The sequence below is a fragment of the Lissotriton helveticus genome, chromosome 1_2, assembly GCF_964261635.1.
Source record: "Lissotriton helveticus chromosome 1_2, aLisHel1.1, whole genome shotgun sequence".
Classification (NCBI taxonomy): domain Eukaryota; kingdom Metazoa; phylum Chordata; class Amphibia; order Caudata; family Salamandridae; genus Lissotriton; species Lissotriton helveticus.
The window spans coordinates 175192245-175217834 of record NC_136058.1 but is presented as its reverse complement, the minus strand read 5'-3'; the positions used below and the strand labels follow the sequence as shown (position 1 = coordinate 175217834).

General features: G+C 45.2%; 1 protein-coding gene across 3 annotated transcripts in view; it reads right to left on the bottom strand.

The window, feature by feature from the left end:
* Positions 1 to 25590, bottom strand: part of CC2D1B (coiled-coil and C2 domain containing 1B) — a 710809-nt gene that overhangs the window by 364525 nt on the left and 320694 nt on the right. For all 3 annotated transcript variants that reach the window (XM_078670637.1, XM_078670630.1, XM_078670646.1), the window contains 2 exons: positions 14956 to 15028; positions 11868 to 11995 (listed from right to left, as the gene is read on the bottom strand). In XM_078670637.1, coding sequence (XP_078526763.1) covers positions 11868 to 11995; positions 14956 to 15028 — 201 coding nt within the window. The remainder of the gene's footprint in view (positions 1 to 11867; positions 11996 to 14955; positions 15029 to 25590) is intronic.

Genomic DNA, 25590 nt, shown 5'->3' with positions numbered 1-25590 from the left:
TATAATGATTTTATTGGTTTTGCAGATAATCAATAAAACAAGGTGATACAAATAAAAGAATACAAAAGAGGCAACAATCACATTAGCCATCAGTACAGGTATGTGAATAAGTTGTTCCACTTAGCTTATTGGATCTCTCAAACTGAGCCAGTAGTGTTCTAGTCATTTACCCCAGATCTTGGCATGTTTCTGTGGGCAGCCCCTAGCTGCGTAGTAGGGCTCCTCAAATTTGGCGCACCAGTCTATTCCAGCACACTACTCGGTTAGGGTGGACACAGTGGCGGTTCTTCACTTGCGAGCAAAGCGCTCTTTGGCCAAGATGAAGCCATCCCTATCAAGCAATGATCTCCACAGCTGTCTGCCACCTCACCGAGAACTTCAAGCTATGCCTGTTTCGGCAATAGGTTGATGGGGGCTCACGGCACCTAGGTGAGGGTGTTCATGATGCATTGCCAGTAGGAGGCAATGAGTGGCCATTGCCAGACAACATGGTAAAAGTCTGCGTCGGGGCATGGGGAGTGGGGACATTCAGGGCTAGGAACACACCCAGCATATCATAGTCATCGTGGGATGAGATATGTGCATTGTAGGTCCGCTTTCGCTGTCCTCATAAGTGAAGCTAGATTAAGGTTCCTAGGTATTTGACGCTTGTAAGTTGAATGGGTATGGACGTGCGCCATATCACAGTGGAGACCTCACTGTCAAGCAGTACCAGCAACGTTTTACTCTGGTTGACCCGGAGGCCCGAAGCTTCCTCATAGAAGTCTAGGATTTCAGTACATTGAAGACCTGAATAGAGCGGGTGTGAGAGGAAAGGAGAATGTAATTCGCGTATAAGACGATGCGGTCATCGGTACCATCTGCTCAGTGCCAACCTGATAACCTGGGGATCGCGTCACAACAGCCGGGCCAGGGGCTCAATTGGAAGGGCATAAAGGATTGAAGAGCAAGAGCACCCTTGTCTGGTTCCCTGTTAAATGGAAGAGGGAATGTCTGGTTCCCTGTTGAATGGGAGAGGCATTGTCTGGTTCTCTGTTGAACGGGAGAGGGGTCTAGAGTACTTCCCGCCTGCAGCTTAGAGTATAGAAACTGGTTGCATCTGCGTAGTCTGAAACCCAGTTCCATTTTCTTAAATACATGAGAGAGGCAGGAACCATCTACTGAATCAAAGTCTTTTTCAAAGTCAAGGAGGAGAGTGGAGGGGGAACGCCCTGTCTCTATCGCCACCGTGTATAGGTTGAGTAGGTTGGGGAGAAAGATGGTCCGCATATTTATAATAGTACTCTGTCAGGAACCCATCTGGGCTGGCGTCTTACCCAAGTGCAGGCAGTGCATCGCTTCCTTGATCTGCTCCACCATAGTCGGGTCATAAATGGCAGCCCAGCCCGTCAAGGAGAGCGTCGCAGTGGTATATCGTCAAATACGGTTGTCTGCAGCTCCTGTGCTGGGCAAAATCTACTCCCATTTAACTATTCATAGTATGCAGCAATGACCGCAGCTACCTCCGGGTAACTACTCATTGGGGCACCATTTGCGTCTAGTATCTCGGGGGAAATCCGGAGTTCTTGATCCTGGTGACCAGCCAGTATAACCACTTCTGAAACTTGTTGCCATGTGCATTTTTGTGTCGAGACCCTCCAGCAGACAGCCACGGAGGGAGCCCATTTTTGCTAGGGTCTATTGCCTGCCTACGATTTTTGTTGGTTGTCTGATGTAGCTTTTCTCTAGCTCTAAGATGTCAGTCTTAAGGGCCACCATGTCCCAAGATTTTTCCTTCTCTTTACGTCAGATATATCCCCTGGCAGTTCCTCTAATGGTAGCTTTACTCGCAGCCCATAGTTCACCCGGCAAATTTACCATACCTTGGTTCTGTGCAAAATAGTTGTCTATTTCAAGGAGAGGAATTCTCCACATTTCACGTCTCACAGGTACCAGGCATGAGGCGCCATATGGACCTAAGGGATCCTCCATTATCTCCCAGGGTCACCATTTCTGGAGAGTGGTCCGAAATGCCCCTGGGGTGAATATTGCCCAAAGTTATATGTAACATGTCAGTTGCCTGGAGCAATATGAAGTCAATTAAGGAGAGTGACTTGTGAGCTCCAAATGTGTGGGTGTATTCCTCGGCCCGGGTGTTCCAAGTCTGACAGCTGGCACACAGACCCAGTGAGTCCATCCAGTCTCTTGGTTTCTTGGACCCTGTCTGACAGTTGGTGATGGGGGGACCTGTGGTGTCTATGTCAGGGTCTGGGATGGTATTGAAGTCACCTCCCATAATAGTCGTCCCCTAGGAAAGTCCCAAGACGGCGGTCGTCAGGGCGTCCAGAGTTGTGCTCTGCAATTGGCGGTTGCAAAAAGAACAATTGATGGACAAAATGCAGAACAATGACATACATTCACCCCAGGACAGAGATCTGGGCCTAAATCCATAGTTTGTTTGCTCACCATGCCATTCCAATTTGGACCCAGCCATATGCAATTCAGTCTTTACCCTGCACCCAATGGGAACAGTCCAGCCCGAACTGCCAGACCAGGTCCTCCCTGGACTGGGAACAAGCATCCTAGGACCAGTTTCGGGCTTTCAGCAATTGGCGGAGGCACATTTACACTAAGGAGATTGTATTGTCTTCTTTCGAGGATCTATTCTACCCCCACAAAACTATCCATTGGGTCTGTGATTGCTGATGTCACTGTCATAGGAAGGATTCTGTGCAGTAGAAACGCTACTTCTCTGGATTTTTGGATGAACCCGGCATGATAGTCATATGACTGCCATATGCTTATCTCCTCAGGAATGGACAATCGGAACCATCAAATGGGTTCTTGGAGCTTAGGGACTAGAGGCTGGAAGCGTTTGGCATATCTGAGAAATGCTGTCCACTTGATGTGGTCTAGGAGACCAATCACGTTCCAGGACATGACAAACAGTTTTGTCATCTGGAGAAATGGGAGCGTATGTATGGATCAACCCTGAGTGGGTTCATCTTTGAGTGCAAGGGTGTGGGTCTCCGGTGTACCAAATAAGTGTGGTTTGTAAACCGACTGAAGTTGGTTACAGCTTTAAGGGTGGGGTTGGTGCAGACAACAATAAACATATAACAGTTCCCTCTTCCACCCCAACTACCAGCTCCCCCATACTTACCCCTAGAAGCATATGTTGCCCCATAACTTCTCCTTAACCAATTAATCAGTTTCATGGGCATAAGAGGCAGATCTCTTCCTTTAGTTCGGATTTTCTTGGTGTACAACCGCTACTGAGCGCTTGGGGAGGGGGAGGTCGTATTGCCTCAGATCTCCTCGTCCCCACCATCTGGTCTGTGTCCTGGCACAGCTCCTCACAGCACTCCCAAATACTGCAGCTGGACGGGTTCTCATTCCAAAGTGATTCTAATCCAGGCACACCCTGGCATGTGGGCATATTGTTGAAGCCAGAGGGGCCCCAATGCCTCAGGGACATCTGTGCATGGGATTTCAGTGTACTGTCCACCACTTCAAACACTGAAGGGTACATCTCCCACGTGTGGATTGCCTGGGTCAAATGGATCAGTAAGTCTGCTTGCAAATTATCTGTCGCTGCCAGATGAGCTGCCCATATACTAACCCAGTGGTTTAATCACTAAAACATGCTCTCCTCTGCACCCTTTCACAACAGTTTCAGCCACACCACTCTTAATTATATAAAGCATACATAATGGTGTTGTCTTTTAGGGACTCACAGTCCCCTTCAAGGCAGATGGTGGTAAAAGTCAGAAAGCGCAGCTCGATCATCTGAAGGTCCAGTTAGTTGATATCACAACCTGCTGACTGACAGATTACCTAGACAGTCCTCACATCAGGATGTACCTCTGACACTACCACTTCTGATTCAGGTTAACACACTCGCACATCCAGACAGGGTCTGACAGCTTTGTCCAAAGTGGATTCTACGGTTCTCTGCAAGTTCATCATGAACATCTGAGACTGGGTGACCGTAGACTTTGAAAAATTCTCAGAGAAGCTGAGACAGCAGAGAAGCCTGCATATTGCGAGCAGATGTGCCTCTACTACTACTTGAGAGTTAATCTTCTAAAAATCAGCCATCCAAGTAGGGCAAAACCTGGATCCTTTCCCTCCTGATGTGTTCTGCCCTAAATGAATAGACTTCCTAAAGGCTCTTGGGGAGGAGGCATCTTGCCACTGTGTACAGCAAGGGAGCGGGTAGAGGCCGGGTGAAACAACTCTATTCCAGTGAAGGGAAATGCCAGGTCTTAAGCATTTTCCTGAACCGCCGTCTGGAAGGTTGAAACCTCATGATGGCTGGCAGTTCATTCCAGCGCTTCGATGCTCGGTAGGAGAGGCTTCTACCTTCCCATCTGGCCCTATAGATTTTGGGGACCAGGACTAGACCTTTATTGGCAGATCTAAGATTCCGAAGTGGTAAATACCACTGGAAAAGTTTCTGTAGGTCCACCGACCCTTCACCATACAATGCTTTATGAACCACCCATAGCGCCTTGAACTCGATGCGCTGCTTGACCGGAAGCCAGTGAAGCTTCCTAATACTACTGGAGATGTGGTGGTATTTTGGATTATTGAACAACACTTGGGCTGCTGCATTTTGCAGTGATTGAAGTTTTAGCAATTGGCGTTTGTCTACGGCCAGAAAGAGTGCATTACAATAGGCAATTCGGGAGAGAATTAGAGAGACTACAACTGATTTTATGAGGTCTAAAGGAATAAAAGGCAAGATCGTATGCATGATTTTTAATAGAAAAAGCAGGATAATGTCAACTGATTGATCTGTCCTGCAAGGTTTAGTTGGACATCGAACAGGAATCCTAGGTGCCTAACTTTTGCCGAAGGATTCGGGCAGTGACCTGCTTCTGCCAGCCACCAGGTTTGATCCCAGAGTAGTGGCCCATTCCTGAACTCCATGACCTCTGTTTTATCTGTGTTTAATTTAAGATATTTCTGATGCATCCACCCCATGATTTGCATCAGACAACTGTGAAATCTCCCCGCTGCGGTTTCACACTCAAGGAAATAGAGATGACAATCTGTGTGTCATCAGCATATGATACTAGCGAGAGCCTTTGAGCCCTAGTCAACTTGGCCAGAGGCGTAACATATATGTTAAATAAAGTTGGTGACAATGTTGAGCCTTGAGGAACTCCACAGGAGAAGGTGAACCTCTCAGATTTAAAATTGTCCCAACACTCCCTCTGTTCCCTTGCAGCGAGAAACGAGGTGCAGGGTTTAAGGCTGCCTCTTTAATTCCTATTGCCTTCAGGCGCTGCGTCAGTACCAGATGATTCACTGTATCAAACGCACCTGATAGGTCAAGTAGTATTAGGACAACTCTTACTCCCCCATCCATCTGTTTGAGTATTTCCTCTGTGGCCATGATTAGAGCTGACTTTGTGAAGCTAAATGAAAAAACTCCATTTGGTATTTTCTGATAGCAATGGGAATGTCTCAGTAGAGCATTCAGTAATATTCAGGGTGTGAAGGATCATCTAAAATGTTTGTGGCATTTGTTCAAATACCTCAAGTTCAAAGTGGGAACCTCAAGCCCCCTCTTTCTGGAAATCAAAATATATCTTGCATCCTCTCTTTAAAAAAAGTCTGATGGAGGTCTTTCTCTACAGGCTCTTCAGATAAGAGAACATATGCTGTAATTTAGTTGAGGGTTTTTCTGAACCAGAAAGGCATATCCAATGTTACGATAAAAGGGCCAAGGTAACTTCCACTTGCCATCTTAGACTGTAGGATGAAGAATGAGGTGTACAGGGAGTTTTAACAGATGCCCGAGTAGACATTATAATGTCAGCAGGCCTTGCAGGTTCATATCCCTGTCTCCTGTTGAGTGAAAACATGGCCATAACCACTGTGGTGGCAGAGTTAGTCTTTGTTACTGACCTGTTTGTAAAGGATGAGAGTTACGACAAAGGTGTGCAAATTATTTTGGATAAGTAAGGTCCATGCTCTTCTGGCGGCTTGGTTTTCTTAAGCGACTCATCTACCTTATCCCCCAAATAAATGGTCCGTGGCAAGGCATGTCCAGTATCTTGTTTTGAATACTTAGTGTAATGCATTCAGGTTTGTCTTTTTAGCAAAACATCAGCACAATGCCTCCAGACCTTTTCTGAGGATAAACTTAGAGGCCTCAAGAATATTCAAGTGCATTTTATTATTTGGTTTTTCTCATGCAATGCTGAAGAAATTGAGCAAGCACTCTCTATTTTCCATAATGTAATTGCATCAGGCCAGAAGACGGGTTGTGTAGAATCCCTAAAAAGCATACTGTCTGAAACCAAGTCCTTTCTACCCAAAGAGTTTAACTTCTTTGATTTGTGGTCAGAGGACAATTTTTCTTTTATATAAAACAAGGTGAATGAATCTTATCTTATCTGATCTTAAGGGGCTCTTATATAGCGCACTGACACCAAAGGTTTCCTGGCGCTGGTTGAGTGCTGTGAGATGGGGAGACGGGGGTCTAGCCAGTCTGCGTGAAAAGGTAAGTTTTCAGAAGTTTTCTAAATGCCAGGAGGGAGTTGGCAGATTTGAGCGAGAGGGGAAGCAGATTCCAAAAGGAGGGAGCAAGGTAAGCGAATCTCCGACCGCCAGATTTTTTAAGTTTGGTAGGAGGGACAGCTAGCAGTAGGCGATGAGAAGAACGGAGATTGCGTACCGGGCAGTAGGGGACGACCAGTGATTTGAGAAAGGCAGGGGAGGTCCCGGACACAGCCTTGAAGGTCAGGCAGCCGATCTTAAATGCAGTCCTCTGCTCCACCGGCAACCAGTGGAGTCTGCGAAGCAGTGGTCTCGCAGATTGCCACTTCGGGGTTTTATAGGCCAGTCTTGCCGCTTGGTTCTGTACAATCTGGAGCCTATTAAGGAGGGATTTGGGTAGGCCGTGGTACAGGGAGTTTGAAAAGTCCAGGCGGGAGAGCACCAAGGCAATCAGGACTTGTATCAGAGCCTCCGGTGTCAGGAGGTGAGAAACTTTCCTGATTTTTCTGAGTTGGAACATGCATGATGACACAACCGCACCCACCTGAGGCTTAAGAGAGAGCTCCGAGTCGATTATGACCACAAGGCTCTTTGCTGACTTAGCCGGGACGGGCGGGGAGCCAAGCTCAGTCGGCCAAAACTGTGGGCCCCAGTGAGTGAGACTGTTTCCTGGAAGGATTAACTCGGTCTTCCCCGGGTTCAATTTAAGCTGGTGGGAGTTCATCCAGTGTTGGATGTGTAGCATCACTGCTTGGCAATCGAGAGCTGCATTGGGGGTGTTGAGCGGAAAGATGATTTGCAGATCGTCTGCATAGTTGAATACGGTGACATTCCACCTCTTCAGGGAAAAAATGAGCGGCTGAAGGTAGAGATTAAAAAGCAGAGGGGACAGGGAAGATCCCCGAGGTACTCCGCAGATGGATGGGACCTTCGCGGCTGTGAAGGGACCTAGGTGGACCGCCTGCATTCTGCCCGACAAGAAAGATTTGAGCCAGGCAGAAGCCAGGCCTCGGATGCCGGCTTGCTCGGCACGGTGGACAAGGATGTTGTGGTCCACTGTGTCGAATGCGGCCGACAGATCCAATAAGACGAGCGCCTGTGATGTCCCTTTATCGGCATTAGCCCCAAGCATATCCATAACTGCCAGGATCACAGCCTCGGTGGAATGGGCTGGTCTGAAGCCAGCTTGATTAGGTTCGAGAAAGTTGGAATACTCGATAAATTCAGATAGGCAGCTAGTAACATGTGCCTCCAGGAGTTTGGATAGGTAGGGCAAGAGAGAGATAGGCCGATAGTTGGCGAGATCGTCCGGGTCAGCTCCAGGCTTCTTCAATAAGGGCACAAGGACAGCCTCCTTGAAGGAATTGGGCACTGCTCCTGCCTCCAGTGAGGCATTTAGCAAAGGCAAGATGCAGTCCGGTAAGGACAGGCAGATGTCACGGAAAACAGAGGGAGGGCAGCAATCGTTGGGCGAGCCGGATTTGACCCGAGCAGCAAGTTTAGCCAAAGTGCTGGGGTCGAGAGGAGGGAAAGAGAGTAATGAGAGCGGGTTTTCAGGGGGGGAAGCTGGCATATCATCAGGAGAGACAGAAGGGATAGTATTCTTGATCTTGGCGATTTTTTCGATGAAGAAGCTATTTAAGGCATTGCAAGATTCTTGCGTCGGAGTCTGAGAGAGGAGAGTCCTTGCATCAGACGTGAGCTCCCTCATGACTGAAAAGATCTCCTTGGGTTTATTATGAGCAGTGAGGATCCTTGCCGAGATGTGAAGAGCTTTAGCTGCCATAATTGCATCTTTATATTTTTTTCTCGCAGCAACATATAGTTCTCTGTCGATGGGCAGGTAGTTGCGTCTCCACCTACGTTCCGTTTGGCGCAGTTCGAGTTACTAAGCTTTCAAAGTGGGATTAAACCACTTGTGGGACTTGCTGTGCCGGGAACGAGGAAATCTGGAGGGCGGGGCAAAACGATCGCTGGCTTTGATGATCCAGCCAGTGAGGTCTTCCTCCAGAGTATGGACAGTCGCAGTATTAGACAGCGGGGGACGAGTCTCAGCCAAAAACGAAAGGAATGCCTGAGAGTCAAGAGTACTCCATTAACGGGCAGTTCCACCGGCCATGGGAGGGACCTTCATGCAACCCCTGACTGTGATCACCGTGTCGATCAAATGATGGTCGGACCAGATACAAGGGGTGATCACAGGATAGGAGGGAGTGAGGTTATGAGTCCAAATATGATCTAAGATGTGGCCCCCAGTATAAATGGGAGAAGTAACATGTTGGTTCATGTTAAAGCTGGTAAGGACTTCGAATAACTCAGCCGCATGAGGACCAGCATCATTATCGTTATACCAATAGTTAAAGTCGCCAAAAATGGCGACTCGAGCAGATGAAGTGAGTAGATTAGCTAGCTGTTCACTGAAGGCAGCAGGGAACGAAGGCATAGGGTGGGGGGGATGATAGAGGATGACAGTGGTGAGAGCTCCCTCTCCAGTCTCCAGCCTAATGATGAGATTGTCCACGTCAGTAAGGGTGAAAGAAGACGTGGAGATGAATTTAAACTCCTTTCGAATGACAGCTGCCACCCCACCGCCGGCACGACCAGAGGGTCGGTTCGTGTTAAGCAGGTAATAATTGGGGGGGCAGAGCTGCTAAGATGTTAATGTTAATGTTAATGTTATGGTGATTTGTATAGCGCACGGCTGCCTCAGCCAAGGGGCGTCCCGGCGCTGTGAACAGACAGTTTACAGAAGGAGAGAGGCGCAGTTATTGAAAGAGATGAGTTTTGACAGCCTTTCTGAAGGCTAAGAGATCCTGTATCCCACGGATAGCTTCAGGCAGACTATTCCATAACTTGGCCGCCAGAAAGCTAAAGGATCGGCCGCCCACTCTGGCCAGTCTGGTGCGGGGAATGATCGCAAGATGCTGCCCCTCTGAACGGAGCGATCTTCTAGGGATGTATTCTGACAGAAGCGGGCGAAGCATTGGGGGAGAGGAGGTTTTAAGGATTTTGAAAGCTCGGCACAATGCCTTAAACTGGACCCTTTTGCCCACCGGGAGCCAGTGCAGTTTTTTCAAGGCTCCAGATACCGAAGAATAGCGCGGGGGACCTACCAGAGCCCTGGCCGCCGCATTCTGAACTCTCTGCAATCTAGTGATTTCAGCTAGATTTGCCCCCAATAAAAGAGAGCTGGCATAGTCCAGTCTGGAAAGGATGGTCGCCTGGACAATTAATTGGCGGGTGCGGCAGTCAAAAAACTTCAGCATGGGCCTGATGTTACGCAAGATGCCGAAGCACGTGGCAGCTACTTTTTTAGTGTGGTGAGTGAACTTTAGAGCACAGTCCACCCAGACTCCCAAATTTTTGACGCATTCCTTCGGCATAGGGGGTGGACCTAAGACATCAGGCCACCAGTTGTCACCCCAGGACGAAGTGTTTTTCCCCAAAAGCAGTATCTCAGTTTTCCCGGCGTTTAATTGAAGAAAATTTGCCGTCATCCAGTTGGTGATGTCAGTGAGTGTCTGTTTAAAGTGATGAGCCTCCAGACCACTGTTGTCATTAAGTGACACCACCAACTGGGTATCATCTGCATAGGATACAAGTGCAAGACCGTTTCTTTTAGCCACCTCCGCCAAAGGGCGGACATATACATTGAACAGGGTGGGGCTCAGGGAAGAGCCTTGCGGCACTCCCTGTCCAATGCTATGTTCCTCAGAGATGTAAGGGGGGGTAGAGACTCTGAAAGACCTGTTGGCGAGGAAGTCTCTAAACCATCCCAAGGCTGTCCCTGTAATTCCAACTTCCTCCAATCTCGTCAAGAGGACCTCGTGCGACACCGTATCGAAGGCAGCACTAAGGTCCAACAGGACCAGTGCTGCCGTACCGCCGGTGTCGAGGATGGTGCGGAGATCCTCTGAAACACTGAGCAAGGCGGTCTCGGTGCTATGACCGGCTCTAAACCCGTGTTGGGAGTCATCCAAGATGTTATTGGTGAGGAGGAAGTCGGATAGAATGTTGTTGACATGTGCCTCGATGATTTTGGCAGGCCAGGGAAGCAAGGAGATGGGTCTAAAGTTCTCAGGAAGCGAGGGATCTAAAGTGGGTTTTTTTAGAATGGGGGAAACCCAAGCCTGCTTCCATTTGGAAGGAACTTTAGCGGTCGAAAGGGACATATTGATGATGTCTCGGATGTGTTCGATGATAAGATGTCAGGGAGAGAATCATCAGTCAGCCAGGTCTCGGTAAGTAAAAGGATATCAGGCTTTTCGTCGGTGAGAAGGAGAAAGAGATCAACCTGATGCTTGACCAGTGAGCGTGTATTTAAGTATAAAACCCGGATACGCGTTTCAGTAGTACTGAGATCAGATGACTGTTTAGTGCCAGGGGAGGGAGGAGGTACGTTCCGCGGAATGCCAAGTGCAGGGATAGAATCTAGGATCCTCGGAGGTAGTACATCAGATGCACCGTCTAGGTCCCTAAGAGCATGAGAGGAATAAACAAGGGGGGTGGGGGCCTCCTGCGCCTCCTTGGCGCTGACGGGCGCAGACGGGCAGGACTCTGGCATGACTCCGGCGCAGGTCCGGCGCAGGTCCGCTGCCCGCGTCCGCTGCGCGGATGCATGAACGTCCACTTTTATGCGCGACTAGAGCGCGGGGGATTGAAGCCACACCCAATATGGCCGCCGCTTGTCTGAACCTGGGACCAACTCCACAGCGTCGATACTCGGCTGGGAGTGGCCCAGGGCAACAGGGAAGAGGGGGAAGGAGTCAGCAGTAAGAGCTTCTTAAATCAAGCTGATGGGGCAGTGTTGCAGAAAAGTTTAAAAAACGCCGATTTTACATTGATTTTAAATTTCTAATCAGGTTAAAAACACAGCAGCACAACCTCCCGGCTTCCGCCTCAGGAGGGACACAAGAGACACTCAATCAAACGTCACCACACGTTCTAAAGGGTGTGCCCCACGGAAATGCTTTTTCCACACCATTTTGCTTACAGCTGTTCAAAAGGATTATTTCCCTTATACTAGTATAATATGTAATCAGCCTACTGGCTCTATAATCATTGTCAGTCTGTGGCTCTATGTTATTCAGAACACATCTGACTTTCAAGCACCTCAGCATTCTTTGAACTACTACTGCAAGAGAACTTTTCAAACAGCATTGCATAATGAATTAAAACAAATAATCCCCATAATACATTCCAAATAAAACAGTGCTCCCAACAGACTATATAATATGGGTAATATTAAAGAATGCATTCAATATTTGTTTACAACACATGCAGAAGTATAAAAAGATTTGTAAACAGTTTCTCTGGACAAAACGTTGGTTTTATAAATGTAATGTCTGATTATATATATTTACAGTTAAACAAACCTCATCTTCTTCATCGTCATCTTCATCTTCCTTAACTTCAGCATTGGCTAGTTTAGATGCAGCTTCCAAAACTCCAGCAATCGTACTCTCACTTTCAGAGTGCTCCATGCCAGGTATGGGAGGAAACCCTGATTAACAATACAATTAAGTGATGCAATTAATAATACTCAAAACAATGAATTACTCACTGTTACAAACACATTTATATTAACAATGTAGTATCTTTTTTTCAAAAATAAAAATAGAAAATGGCCTTCATCTCTGCAAGTAGATTTTACGCTGGTCTCACATTGTGCATGACCAGCAGGCAATGCTTTCCTACCATTTTCTACTGTTGACAACTCAAAGCAGATACTACATTTAAAAAAGTGACAACCAATAATGTGTTATCAGTTCCATATAAGTCCTGTTTCTTTTTAACCATCTTTTTCCGATACTAAGGGCAATCTCTTAAGTACTCTTTTTTATTTTACTTAATTTGACAAGCTCCATTGAAGTTTTTCCATTACTGTTTTTTAGGAGAGTGTGATACAGCATGCAAGCAGCATGACCCTTTGACCCCCCCACACACTTCCTTGTTTCTACCAGCCCTGAAGACACATGCGGCAAACCGAATGTGGGCCCACTGTGAGAAAGTACACGTGTCCCCTCACAGTATCAGACAATGTAGCAAGAGGAGCATGAAGTTAAGCTACAGTGAAGGCAGGGCAACTGCCTCAGAAGTCAATCTTGGACAGTCAAGCCAGCCTTGGGCTACAGACACCCATTCAGCATCAGCAGCAGATGGTGATAAGAATGATGTGCAGCTTTACATGGAAAGCGGCAGTGCATTTATTCTTCCAGACACAGCGGAGGTCTGTGATACAGCACTTTGGAACAGTCAGGGACCTTGCAATAAATAGCTCAGAGAAAGAGCACTGCAGATACTCAAAGAGAGTTGGATTACATTTTAGATGCTATCTTGAAACATACAATTAAAAACTAAATCATAATGGAGGCCTAGTTCAGGAGGGCCAGGGATTGCCTGGTGACTCAGTGAGGGACAGTTCCTGCAGTGACACCTGAGTCTTTAGAGTCTAAACCCATAATAATTTGTAGTGGGGCAAGAGTACTAGCAGTGATAATGCCATAGCAAGGAATATATGAACATTCAATGAACAAAGTAATGCAAGCAAAGAGGTCACAGTACATTCTATTTTAGAACTCGATGATGGGACCAAACAGCAATGACAATGATCAGCATAGGTTCAGATGACTTGAGAGTGTGAAGCAAAGAGATCAAGAGCAGGAACTTGTGGCAATCTCAGGGTTCTAGATGGTTTTCTCCCATGCAAGGCAGAACCTCAGACAGAATATGAAATTCACCGAAATGGATGGACCACCAAACAGGGCACAAAGAAACCAGCAGGTGCATAACCTCATTCACTCACATGGGCGAATGTTAAAATGACAGGGACAAAGTGCAGGAAGATCCTGAGGAAGGAAGACTTGATAAACAAATGAGATTCATGTACATCTAGTTGAGCTGCCAGATACAATGATTTCTTCACAGGGGACAAATGCCATTAGAATACAACAATCACTTAAGTGGAACTTGAACAAAAATGTTGGGGAATCTCAACAAAGACTTTTAGATCAATGCCTAGAAAGGACAATTTCTCACAAAGCCGAGACCCTCGTTGGAAGAGGGAATGTACTGTCAGATTGGCAATCTCATAACTTTACGGATGGACATATGGAGGATATCTGTGGGGCACTGGGACCTCACAGGACTTTTGTGATCAGAAGATGAGTTCATCCGGGAGTACTGGGGTCAAGCTAATATGCAGCATTACAGATCTGGCTGGGATGGCTCACTGGTGTGTGGAATACAAAGACAAACACAATTGTGAGGAAGTTAATTTAGTTCAGAATTTCACCTTGGACTTGGCAGGGGATCGAAATATACATGCCCACCAGATCAGTGATTCTAGGGAGCCATGGTGAAGTACAAAATTATCTGCACATTGTAGAAAGACATATGGAAATGATGTCCTTCAAGAAAGAAAGACTAAGCACTTTGTGTAGTCAAAAAGAAGTATTTGTTCATACTCTAATGGCTACTAGAGAAGGAGCTAGTGAGGAAACAAGTATCTGTGAAGGTGATTCTTTATGTTTACTCTTGTGAAATAGGAAGAAAGATGTACAAGCCATCAAGATCAGGACCAGAGCACTGATGCTGGAAGGGTAGTGTTTGTTAGGCAGATGATGAAAACTAACACAAGCATATTGTTTTCTTTCAGCTTTCCAATGGAATCAACCCAATGCATGGTGAAGTAATTAAATGCATATGAGGAAGGGACAACAGAACTATAGTACCACACATAGTTACAACTTTTGATTTGTTTTAAAAAAAATGTATATCCGCTGTCTTCAATCACAATAGCCAGATGGATCAAGTGAGTGACGCAGCCGTTCAGAATCGATTACTTTCAGGTTCAGGGAACACTCTACCAGCAGTGCAAAGACATCCACATCTCTAGAGATGTGAGCCAAATTTAAAGATGTTCAAGGCTGCAGATTATCTGCCCATTTTACTCTCTTGAGTAGTATGACCGTAGACCTAGGCAGAGATAGTGGTAAATAAGCTTTGAATTAAGCATAATCTGCACCTTTTGGTTCATATGATTTTTTTAAACTATTGAGCAGAAGATTTAAAGGTTCTAATAAAGGCATGGACACACAGATTAGTTCACCCAAATGCAATTTGATGTTTATGGTGGTTCTGAACGCATAGATTTAAAAGAAGGAAAATAGCTTTTTTTAATTGAAACTATCCTGTGTAGCTGATAAAAGCTCTGATATTTATCAAGTTTGGAGAAAGAAAAGGTAAACTGAGTTTAGATATGTAAAGGGTAGGATAGGGTGGAGTGGAATGACGTACAATATGTTCTTGATCAAAGAAACAGGGCCAAAGGAAGGAAACAGAAGAACTTATAGGGTACATAGAGGCACATAGGTGATAATATGTCACGTTTAACAAATTCAATGTAGTATTTGTACTGGACATGCAAGACCTTTTTGATACAAGTGTTTATTACACACTTACCAGGCGGTATAGGCAACTCTTCAAAATTCACTTTTCTCCCAGCTTTCTGAGCCCTGATGGCATCCTGATATTGCTGCAATTAAAAGGTATTTTACAATCAGACTCTGAAAAATGGCCGTTCTTAAAAAATGATATTCACTAATACAATTGCAGTTCATGGAAATTATGGACATCTCTTGTTCAATTCTTTTTTTTTTCTTGTCCTCATTTGCCTTACCCTCAAAATAGGAGATACCGACCACCTAACGAGTCCTTCACTTTGGAGCGGACCAACACTGTATTTCCTTCCCTCTCTCCTGTGCCAGGACTCAAGTTGTTTTAAAGGTGGCAGAGAAGTCCCAAAAGCTTGAGGGGTTTAAGCTGACTCCATCTAGGTATATTTCAACCTGTAGGACCAATATCGTAACGAGGCTAGACCCGGTCCAAGGAGTGTTAATGGCATAATCATAGGACCCTGGGGAAAAAGAAAAAAACACCCCGGAGTGCTATCTCCACTTGGTCAATAGATCCCAAATAGCCAGGTTATGTTTACTACATGATCTATTGAGGTCTACTTTAGATGTTTCATATAAGGACGTGAGCCACCCAGAGTGTAATGGGGCTGTTTTCTCTACCCAATGCAAACAGATTTGCTTTCTGGCCAACAAAATAGCATAGAAAAGGAATGACCTTGCTTTACCAGTAATGCTATCTTCCAAACCAAAGATGATAACTGGTAATGTTATTGACAGTGATGTGTTTAGAATTGAGTTTAAGGTAGCCTTCACTCCTTCCCAGAACCGGCCTACGTCAGGACAATCCATGAACATATGAATGTCAGATGCTCCCATAAGGTTACATTTGTTACATTTCTTATCAGGGAGAAATTTGGAAAGTTTCAATGGTGTGATGTATGCACGGTGAACTGAGAACAGATGGTTTCTTCTTAGCCATGATGGTTTCACAATTTTATGAAGAAGAGCGAAAGAATTTAGCCACATCTCCTCACAGTGAAGGCCGGTTGCCTCCCCCCACAGCTCGTATGGGAGGGCAAATTCCCTGTCAATTTCTTCAAAGATCTGCCAGTACCATAGGGCTACCTCCTTTCCTCCCCCTGATCTTTCCACTAACTGCTGCTCCAAAATGCTTGTTTTCCCAAGATGTTCGTCTTTGCTGCACTGGGAACTCATCCAACTATCCAGTTGGATGTACTTAAATCTGGAAAGCCCAGGACCAATGTGATTATGTAACTCGTCCCAGGCTATTAATGATCCCTCCTTCAGTAGCTGACCCCATCTTGAAATCCCAGCTTGTTCTATTATGGAGGACAGACTATCTCTCAAACATAATGGAAGACCAGGCGAGTCCCAAATTGGGGCGAAGTTAGAGTAGTAGGACAACCCCAATCTTTTTCTGATGATAAGCCAAGCCTTAGTCCATGACTGTAGAATTTTGAGTTTGATTTTTTTTTTTTTAATTTCTGGCTTGCAAACTTAAACATGAACCCATCCACTGGTAGGTTTGCCCCAATTAGCATAGCTCTGTACATCGACCCATTAGGAAGATTAGTTGGTGTTTTTAAAAGCATCCTGGAATGTGTCATCTGGAAGGTCCATGCATAATATAGCAAATCAGGCAGAGCGAGACCTCCCTTCTCTCTCCTCCTCCTCAGCTTTTTCCACGCAAGTCTAGTGGATTTATAGTTCCAAATAAAGGAATTTATTTCTTGCTGGCATTTATCAATCGTTTTAATATCGAGCGCCAGGGGAATAGCATTAAAGACAAACATAAACTTTGGAAGGATACACATTTTAACCAAGTTGACCCTACCCATTATAGAGAGTGGCAAGTGTGTCCAAGATCTCAACAGCCTTTTGCTCTCACTAAATATTCTGTCCAAGTTGGTTTGACCTATATTACCCACTTCTTGGGTAACTCGTATCCCAAGGTACAGCATAGATGTTGAAATGTTTACCCCCAAGTGTAGATCTGGTATATTCCATGTCATTATTTCGGTCTTACTCGAGTTGATGTCATAGCCCGAGATATACCCGAACTCCTCTGCTCGCTGGATGACAACCGGAAATGCCATTGTTGGGTCAGATGTAAAGATCAGGATGTCGTCGGCATAGAGTGCTACCCGCCTCTCCCACTCCCCAAAACTAAAAGATGGAATATTGGCCTCTTCCCGCAGAATCTGGGCGAACGGTTAGAAGTATAGATTAAAGAGGAGTGGGGAAAGCGGGCAGCCCTGCCTTGTACCTCTGGTGATGTTAAAGGCATCCGTCAAGACACCGTTGACTAGTAGCCTGGCCGAAGGGGCACCGTAAAGTTGGAATATGGTTCTACAGAATCCCTTTCCAAAGTTGAATTTTTTAAGTACGTCATTAAGATAGAGCCAATTGACCCTGTCAAACGCCTTAGTTGCATCTAAGGTGAGGGTAGCCAAGGGTAGGGAAAAAGCTGAGGCGATATCTATAGCCCCTATCAGATCGTGTGTTAATTCTGATAGTTGTCGACCTTTGATGAATCCTTTCTGGTCTTGATGGACTATAGTGCCTATTACGCCACTCAGTCTTGCTGAAATTATCGTTGTAAAGATTTTATAATCATTATTGAGCAACGATATCGGTCGGTATGACCCGCATTCCAGGGGATATTTTCCTGGTTTCGGGATAAGCACAATTGTGGCCTCCCCCCATGTTTTTGGAGGTGGGTCTCCTATTAGAATACCGTTAAATAGAGCCGTCGGCATGGGGGCAATTACATCTTCCAATGATCTATAAATCTCCCCTGGAAGACCATCTGGGCCTGCCGCTTTCCCTTTTTTTGATTGATGAATTGCTTTCCTCACCTCTATCTCCGTTATCTCGCTCTCCAGGGACTTACTCTGTACTGTTGAGAGGGTTGGGAGCGTGATTGCTTCCAGACATCTATCCCTTGCGAGCTGGTCATTGGGAAGGTCTTCTCTATAGATTGCCTCAAAGAAATCATAAAAGGCTTTACCTACATCTGAATTAGAGGATCTTACCATAGCCTCCCCATCTACCTTGATTTCTCTAATATATTTGAGGGCTTGGTCAGATTTTATTTTCCATGCCAAAATGTTCCCTGCGGCTTCTCCAAATTCAAATTGGGAGATCTTACTCACTTCCCACCTTTTGTTTAGTCTCTCTTGTAGGATGTTTTCCAGTTGTGACTTTAGTTCAACCAGTTTTGTCTGCTCCTCTGGAGTTGCAGAGGGCGTGTCGATTTTTAGCTCTAATAGCCTCATTTCCTGCTCCAGGTTGGCTGTCTTTTCTCTGTATATTTTACGCCTATAGGAGGCTCTGTTAGTAATCTGACCTCTTAAGAAAGCCTTAAATGTCTCCCAGACTACAGCCAAGGCTGAAGAGCCCAAGTTTACATCAAAAAATACTGAGGACTCAGCTGCCAGGAACTTAACCTCTTCATCATCAAGCAAGAGTGACCGGTCAAACGACCAAGATGTTAATTTGGTCTTGCTATCAGATCTCATTGTGAATGCTAAGGCGGAGTGATCTGACAAGTGTGAGGGGAGGTAATCTATTATTGTCAAAGTGTCCTTTAGGGAATAGCTGAAAAGGGCATAGTCAATTCTAGATTTATGTTTGAAACGGCTGTTCCGGAAGGACACCCCCATTTTATTGCCAACTCTTTCTCTCCACAGATCTGCCAGGCCTAGTTGTGTCATAATTGTACTAAGAGCTTGCCCAGACTTAGTGGAGCTACAGGCTTTAGAGTTTGTTGATTTATCTAGCCTGGGGTTGAGCACGATGTTAAAATCCCCCATCCAGATCACCGGATCCTGAACTGATGTCAGGTGGTTCCTAACGGCGTCTAAGTGTGATGGGTCGTCTGAATTGGGGCCGTAGTAACCCACCAAGGTGCGGATTTGACCATCCAGTGAGACTCTCAATATCAGCCATCTCCCTGTGTGGTCCTCTTTGTGATCTAGAATGTGCGCCTTTGCGGATTTTTTAAAGATAAATATTACTCCCCTGATGTTAGCGTTATGGTCTGTAGAACAGAATTTATCAATCCACCTCTGTTATTTTAGTATATTAGTGGCCTCTGTTTTGAGTAGATGTGACTCCTGGAGGACTATGATCTGTGCTTGAGAATCTCTCAGATATTGTAGGATACGGTCTCGTCTACCTCTCACACGCAGACCATTGACGTTCCAGGATAGGTAGTGGACAGATGTCATATTGTTATGTCTATGCCGGACTCCTTCATAATTTTACTCTTCCACTGGCGAAATCCTGATATTAATTTATTATAAATCTGAAATTGAAAAGGACAAGCTAAAATACTGAAAAGGGCAGACTCATGAGGACTTTTTGCTATTTTTACCCCTCTCCCCCCCCCCCTCAACCCCCTGGGAAACCCCCCCTACTTACTCTGGCCTGATGTCTGGCTAGATTTACGCCCGCCTACAGCCTTACTCTTCGACCTCCCGCTGCTGCTGTATTTACATGTGCGGAGCTGTTATTACCAACCAATATTGACGTCAAAGGAAAGACCCTAAATAATGTCCCAAAGGAAGCTTTTATTTTATATAGTATATATAGTATACCTTTTCTTCGTTCTTTTATATAATTATTATTGTATTTTTTTATTTTATTTTTAAATTGATAAAGGTTATGTATAGGTTATGTAGCCCCCTTTGGGTGGTATTTGATTTGTTTTTTTTTATCTTTTCTTTTCTTTTATTTCCTTTCTACCCCTTTTTTTCCGTAATTTTTATAATTTGGGTTTTTTCCCTTTTAGCTTCACATTATCTCTCTCTCTCTCACATTAATTGGAGCAAGAAGCTAGGAAGGCTTACATATAAGCGCCTCTATACCACTCTGACCAAGCCTGAATTACTTTACATTCTGGGCCTGAGCGTGGTCTCGTATGGTTTCTAATAACTCATCTGCATCTTGTATGGAGCGGATATTATGCATCTTATTGTTGTACATAATCCGTAGGAATGCCGGAAATCTCATCTGTACTGTGGCGCCTAATGACCTAAATTTGTCCATACGGTGCCCCAACTCCCACTGTCTATCCAGAGTGGTTTTGGAAAGATCTGACCGAAACTCAAAGGAAAAGTCTGGGCCCTGCATTGTTCTTGCCTTCAGGGCAAGATTCAGAATCTTTTCTTTGAGTGCGTATGTCAAGAAGTTAATTAACACCTTTCTAGGTTTGTTTCTTGCCGGATTCAAACGGAAGGGGTCACGGTGTATTCGTTGTATATCTTTATCTAGATCTTCGACCGTCTCGTCAAGATTAAGGGAGTCTTTTAGTAGCTTAGTTATAAAGATTTTGAGATTAGCTCCTTCCTTTCCTTCAGGGATCTTCAAGAGTCGAATATTGTTCCGTCTGGAATAATTTTCCAACACTTCGATCCGCTCCCGCATACTCTCCCCGTCTCTTTGGAGGGTATCTATTTTTGATCTGGCAGACTCTAGATTTGAAATCAAGACCCCCACTGAGCTTTCCAGTATTTCGGTTCTTTCACAGAGACCATCCACCTTTTGATCTAGTATCTCACAGGATGCTCTTATATCGTTCTGGTTTGCTTTGGAGACTGCAAAGTCGCGTCTAATTTCTTCTCTCATCGCAGTTATAGAACTAACAAGGGCCTCGAGTGTACTGCCTACTCCTGGTTCTTCCTGACCCCGATCTGCCGCATCGTGTTTCGCCTCCTTTCCTGATGTTGTTGCAGACTGTCCCTCTTCATCCTGTGGGGTGGGTACCTCGCTAGCGGTAGGAGCCTCCGAGACTATTGAGGAACTCAGCGGGGTTGCAGTTAGAAGTGAGTTAGCTTTAAGTATGGGGGCTTCTAAGGGTGCCGCAAGTACTGTCACATCCAAGGACTGGGTAGAGGAGGAGCCTAAACCAGAAACAGCTTTTAACATAACCTGCAGACTCTTGGAGTAGAGTTTTGAAAAAAGATCGCAATGATGGAGTTATACCTCCGGAAATCTTCGGATTTTTATTTCTAGTCTTTTTTTGCTTGATGTTTTTGCTCCCCTCCTTTGTGGTTACCCCCTTTGTTTCAGTTAGATTTATTTTAGAAATCAGATCTGTGGTTGGAGCCACCCCCAAGGTGCACCCTGGGACCTGTAGTTTTTTCCCCCTCCAACCTGGGCCCCTTGCCACGACCTCTAGTCTTACTTCTTGAAACTCTACCTGAAAAGTCTGTGTTTTTAGTTTTACCTCTTGAGTTTAACCCGTCCCTGCTCAAATCAAACTCCTTACTTTGGGGTGGTCGGGAGCCTCCCGATTCTTCTGACTGATTCCCCTCACCAGCTGTGATCCGTTCAGACGTTTTGCCAAAGGAAAGAGAAAACGATCCAGTCAGCGGTAGTGTAGGGTCCTTCGGCGGTCTCCCCCCTCCTCCTCCGCCGCCAGAAATCGTGCCGAGGTGCCCCCGAGCTGCGGCCACGCCTAAGCTCCACGGCTGCCTGCCTCCAACACGGAAGAAAGGCGGGGGCCGGAGAGGGACAAACAGCAGGCAGACACATTCACCGAGTCCTGGTGAGTAGTACAGCCAAAACCTCTCCAGAGATTCGACAAACTCCGCAATAGCGTTAGTTCGGCATTAAACCCCAGGTTATGCCTGACAACATAGCTCCATTATAGGTGTTTACAGCGGTGCAGCAGTGAAAGATCTTAGAGGGCTGCTCGGAGCGTGCGGACCGCTCTAGCAGACGGCCGCCATGTTTCCCCCCCACATCCACCATCTCTCGTTCAATTCTTTCTGTGAGTTCCCATTTAGTTTTATTTCCCTTCTACATCTTGTTTCATGTTTGCAATAACTTTATTTAAAGGTTTTTGTTGACGGCAAAGAAGTAGACATTACAGTCACTGGCAAAGAATAATAGCATTAATGCAGGATGTTAAACATTACATAAATATCATCCCAACAAACATTTGAATTTCTAAGTACTTTCATAAAAAATAGCACAAAATCAAACGTCAGGCATTCATTGCCAGAGACAAGTGACACATCCTATAAAATGGGACGCAGTCTCCCTCCCATTGAAGATTTCGGCCCCGGAGACCCCATGCCCCAACCCCATGCCCCAAGGCCCGCATTTGTAAAAGGTAGGTGCCCTGGAGCCGAACCAGGGCACCCACCACACTCCTATTGGAGGCTGCGGGGGAAACCTGCAGCCCCAGCCGGCTCCCCACATGCAGTGGGAGCAGGCATTACTCCTACCCACAGGCAGCCGCTACTAATGCTGCTACCTTCAAGCATGAGCAGTGTTTTGATCTGTTTCCCTGCCCGCATCAGTGTGGCCAGGCAAACAGATCAAAAGTCTGCTCCCAGCAGATGGGAGCATTTTCAAAACTCCTGTCTGCAGGAAGGGGATGTGGTGTTTGCTACCACTTGGCAGGAGTTTTAAAAATGCTGCCACCAAATGAGAGCAAACACAGGTTTCCCTGCCCATTCTGGGCACAGAAACCGCGTTGTCCCAGGAATGGATTCACTGTGATATAGCATCTGAGCGGTCCCAGGTAATGGGGTATCCAGGCCATTATTGGCTCAGGTAGGGGGGACTATGTGGCCCCCCCCTCCCCATTTTTTAATAATTTTGGACTGGCGGACTGGCATCGCCTGGGTAGAGGGATCGAACAGCTCCTCTTCCCTTCTTTAATGATTTCAGCCCAGGGCGTAGGCTCCACGGGACCTCTGATGGCTATGGGAGGGGCAAATACTACTAAATGGATTTACACCACATCACAAGAAGCACAATCTGCGGACCAAGACCCAGCCACATTTGGTGTAATTCAGATTTTAGGATTTTTTCCTGTAGTCTTGTCTAAACAAGTCTGTGGAAAATGTATATATATATATATATATATATATATATATATATATATATATATATATATATATATATATATATATATATATATATATATATATATATATATATATATATATATATATATATATATATATATATATATATATATATATTCAACGCTGAATCCTGACCGCCAAGAGTGACGGTGACAACAGGCGTGGACCTCGTCTTCAATCAAAGTGTTTAGTTAAATCGTAAACACGCAAAAAAGCCAAATCTCAGGAGTCATTGCCAGCAATCCATTTTAATTGCAATTCAAGTGCAAGAGCGAGTGCCCTCCCTGACGCGTTTCGCTCCGCAAGTGGAGCTTGATCACAATATATATACATACATACATACTCAAATGTTTGAGCAAAGATCAACAAACGCACATATAAAACACCTGGAGAAAACTTTTCCAAAAAGCAATGGGAACTTGTTAAATCACTAGCAGAAGATGAAAACCTGGTGATCCGTCCCGCAGACAAAGGAGGAAATATCGTCCTACGAGACCTGAAGATGTCAGGATCTGACGGATGTGCCTGCCTGAATTGAAAGAACTACGTCTCCCAGAATGCTTAGGGTAGTGGGACGGGCCACAGAAAGCATAAAGAACTATGGGAGCCAACAACCGATGCACGTGATTCGTCATTCCGGAAGGCAGGTTGCGGACGCCCTGTCCCCGCGGAGTTTTGCGGAGTTTGACGGAGTACTGCCACCCTGATTACATTGGTGAGACGCGAGAGACGCAGGATTGCACCCTCTGCGTTCTCACAAACTCAACGCCCTCACGTTTGGCACTTGGCTGAGTGCGCACTCCATTGCTCTAGGAGTTCTTCATCTTTAGAGTCAAGAGACGCTGGATTTGCCCCCTCTTGGAACTCTTATAAGTTCTTTGGTTTTGTTTTGATTTCAAGACTAGCCGGGTGGCATCTTGCTTTCCTTTGCTTTCCTTGCTTTCCTTTGGAGAATTCGTATCTTTGATCACCACGTCGGTGATTCCCCAGGTGGGAGGATTTTGTTTTTCTTCTTTTTTTGAACAGAGGAGTCAGCAGTTCCCGTTCTCTCTGAGGTCGTTATATCTCTATGCCCCGGAGTCCTTCGCAGGAGCTGAGACGGGAAGGGGTCACCTCCTGAAAGATATCAGGTACCGTTCTGTATCTATTCCATGCATTAGATATCAATGTAGGAGAGGGAGTGTTCTGATAAGTGTCCTTTTTGTTTCATTACAGAACCTGATTCCCAGGGGTTGTTTAACCCCGACTTTTCCCTCGCCTGACTGCCTTCACACTCTGTATTGTGTATGGTACACCAGAGTGCAGGGACGTCTGGAGGTGGACCCCTTTAGAGCATCTCTCCGATCCCGAGGAGCTACAACCGTGACAGAAGAGGTACATCGAAGCAGCCCCGAAACAACTTAGGGACACTAAATACTATGTGGAAACCACTATGGAAGAATATAATGCAAGCATAACACAAATCTGGACTATGCTAACAACATGGAAATACCAAGGCCTCCTACAATGGGAGGAATTCTGCTACTTGAAAAAGGATTATCCTAAATTTCTCAGTTTTTATCTATTACCCAAGATCCACAAGAATGCCACTGATCCACCAGGGCGACCAATAGTCTCATCAATTAGATCTGTATCGGAACATATATCTAAATATGTAGATTATTGTTTACGAGAATATGTCCTGGATCTACCATCATACACCAAAGACACCAAATACTTCCTCGGCAAAATAAAAGATATTATTTGGGAAGATGACTACGAACTTATTACAATGGATGTCAACTCATTGTATTCAATAATAGACCATGAACTAGGTTTACAATGTTGTCATTACTATCTGAAAAAGAGAATAATTTGTTACATGGAACATACTATGATATTGTTGGAAATGATAAATTTGCGTCTATCACACAATATTTTTCTGTTCAATGGGCAAATGTTTAAACAAGTCCTCGGTGCAGCAATGGGGACTTGTTTCGCCCCGAGTTTTGCAAATGTATTCCTCGGGGTGTGGGAGAAGGAAGTCCAAGAGAGTATCAAACATACAGAGACAGGGGAAAGGATTGTGAAGTGGCTAAGATACATCAACAACCTTTTCATTATATGGAAAGGGGATGAAAAGTCAGCCATAACATTTATTGAGAAATTGAATACCAACAGCTATAACCTGAAATTAACATACAATATCAGCAAGGTAGCTAAAGAATTTCTTGATGTGTTGATAGAAATACAACAGAATAAAATATGCACCAGGTTACATAGAAAAGAAACAGCAGGAAACAGTCTTCTCCATGCTCTAAGCACCCACCTAGAAACACTGAAATGGAGTATACCACCCAGAAACACTGAAATGGAGTATACCAATCAGGGAGCTACTTAGAGCAAGGGGAAACTGCAGTACCCTGGAAGATTTTCTTACTGAGCAAGATATTATGTTGGGGAGATTCAGAGAAAGAGCATACCCTAAATGGGTTCTAGAGAGAGCAAAGCAAAAAGTGAAAAATATCCTAGAGAACAAACCCTCGAAGAAAGATCTAAGGGAAGGGAAGAAAGTGAAAATCAACCTAGGATTATTCTCACTTTCAACGCAGAATCCAAAAACATTGCTAAAATTCTCAATAAAAACTGGACACGTTAACTTGTGAACCTACGCTTACAAAGGATTTGTCTAAACGCCCCCTAATAATGTACAGAAAAAGTAAGAATCTTAAGGACATCCTTATGAAGGGAGATATATCCAAACCCATGACCAACAACCGTCTCAATCTAAAGGG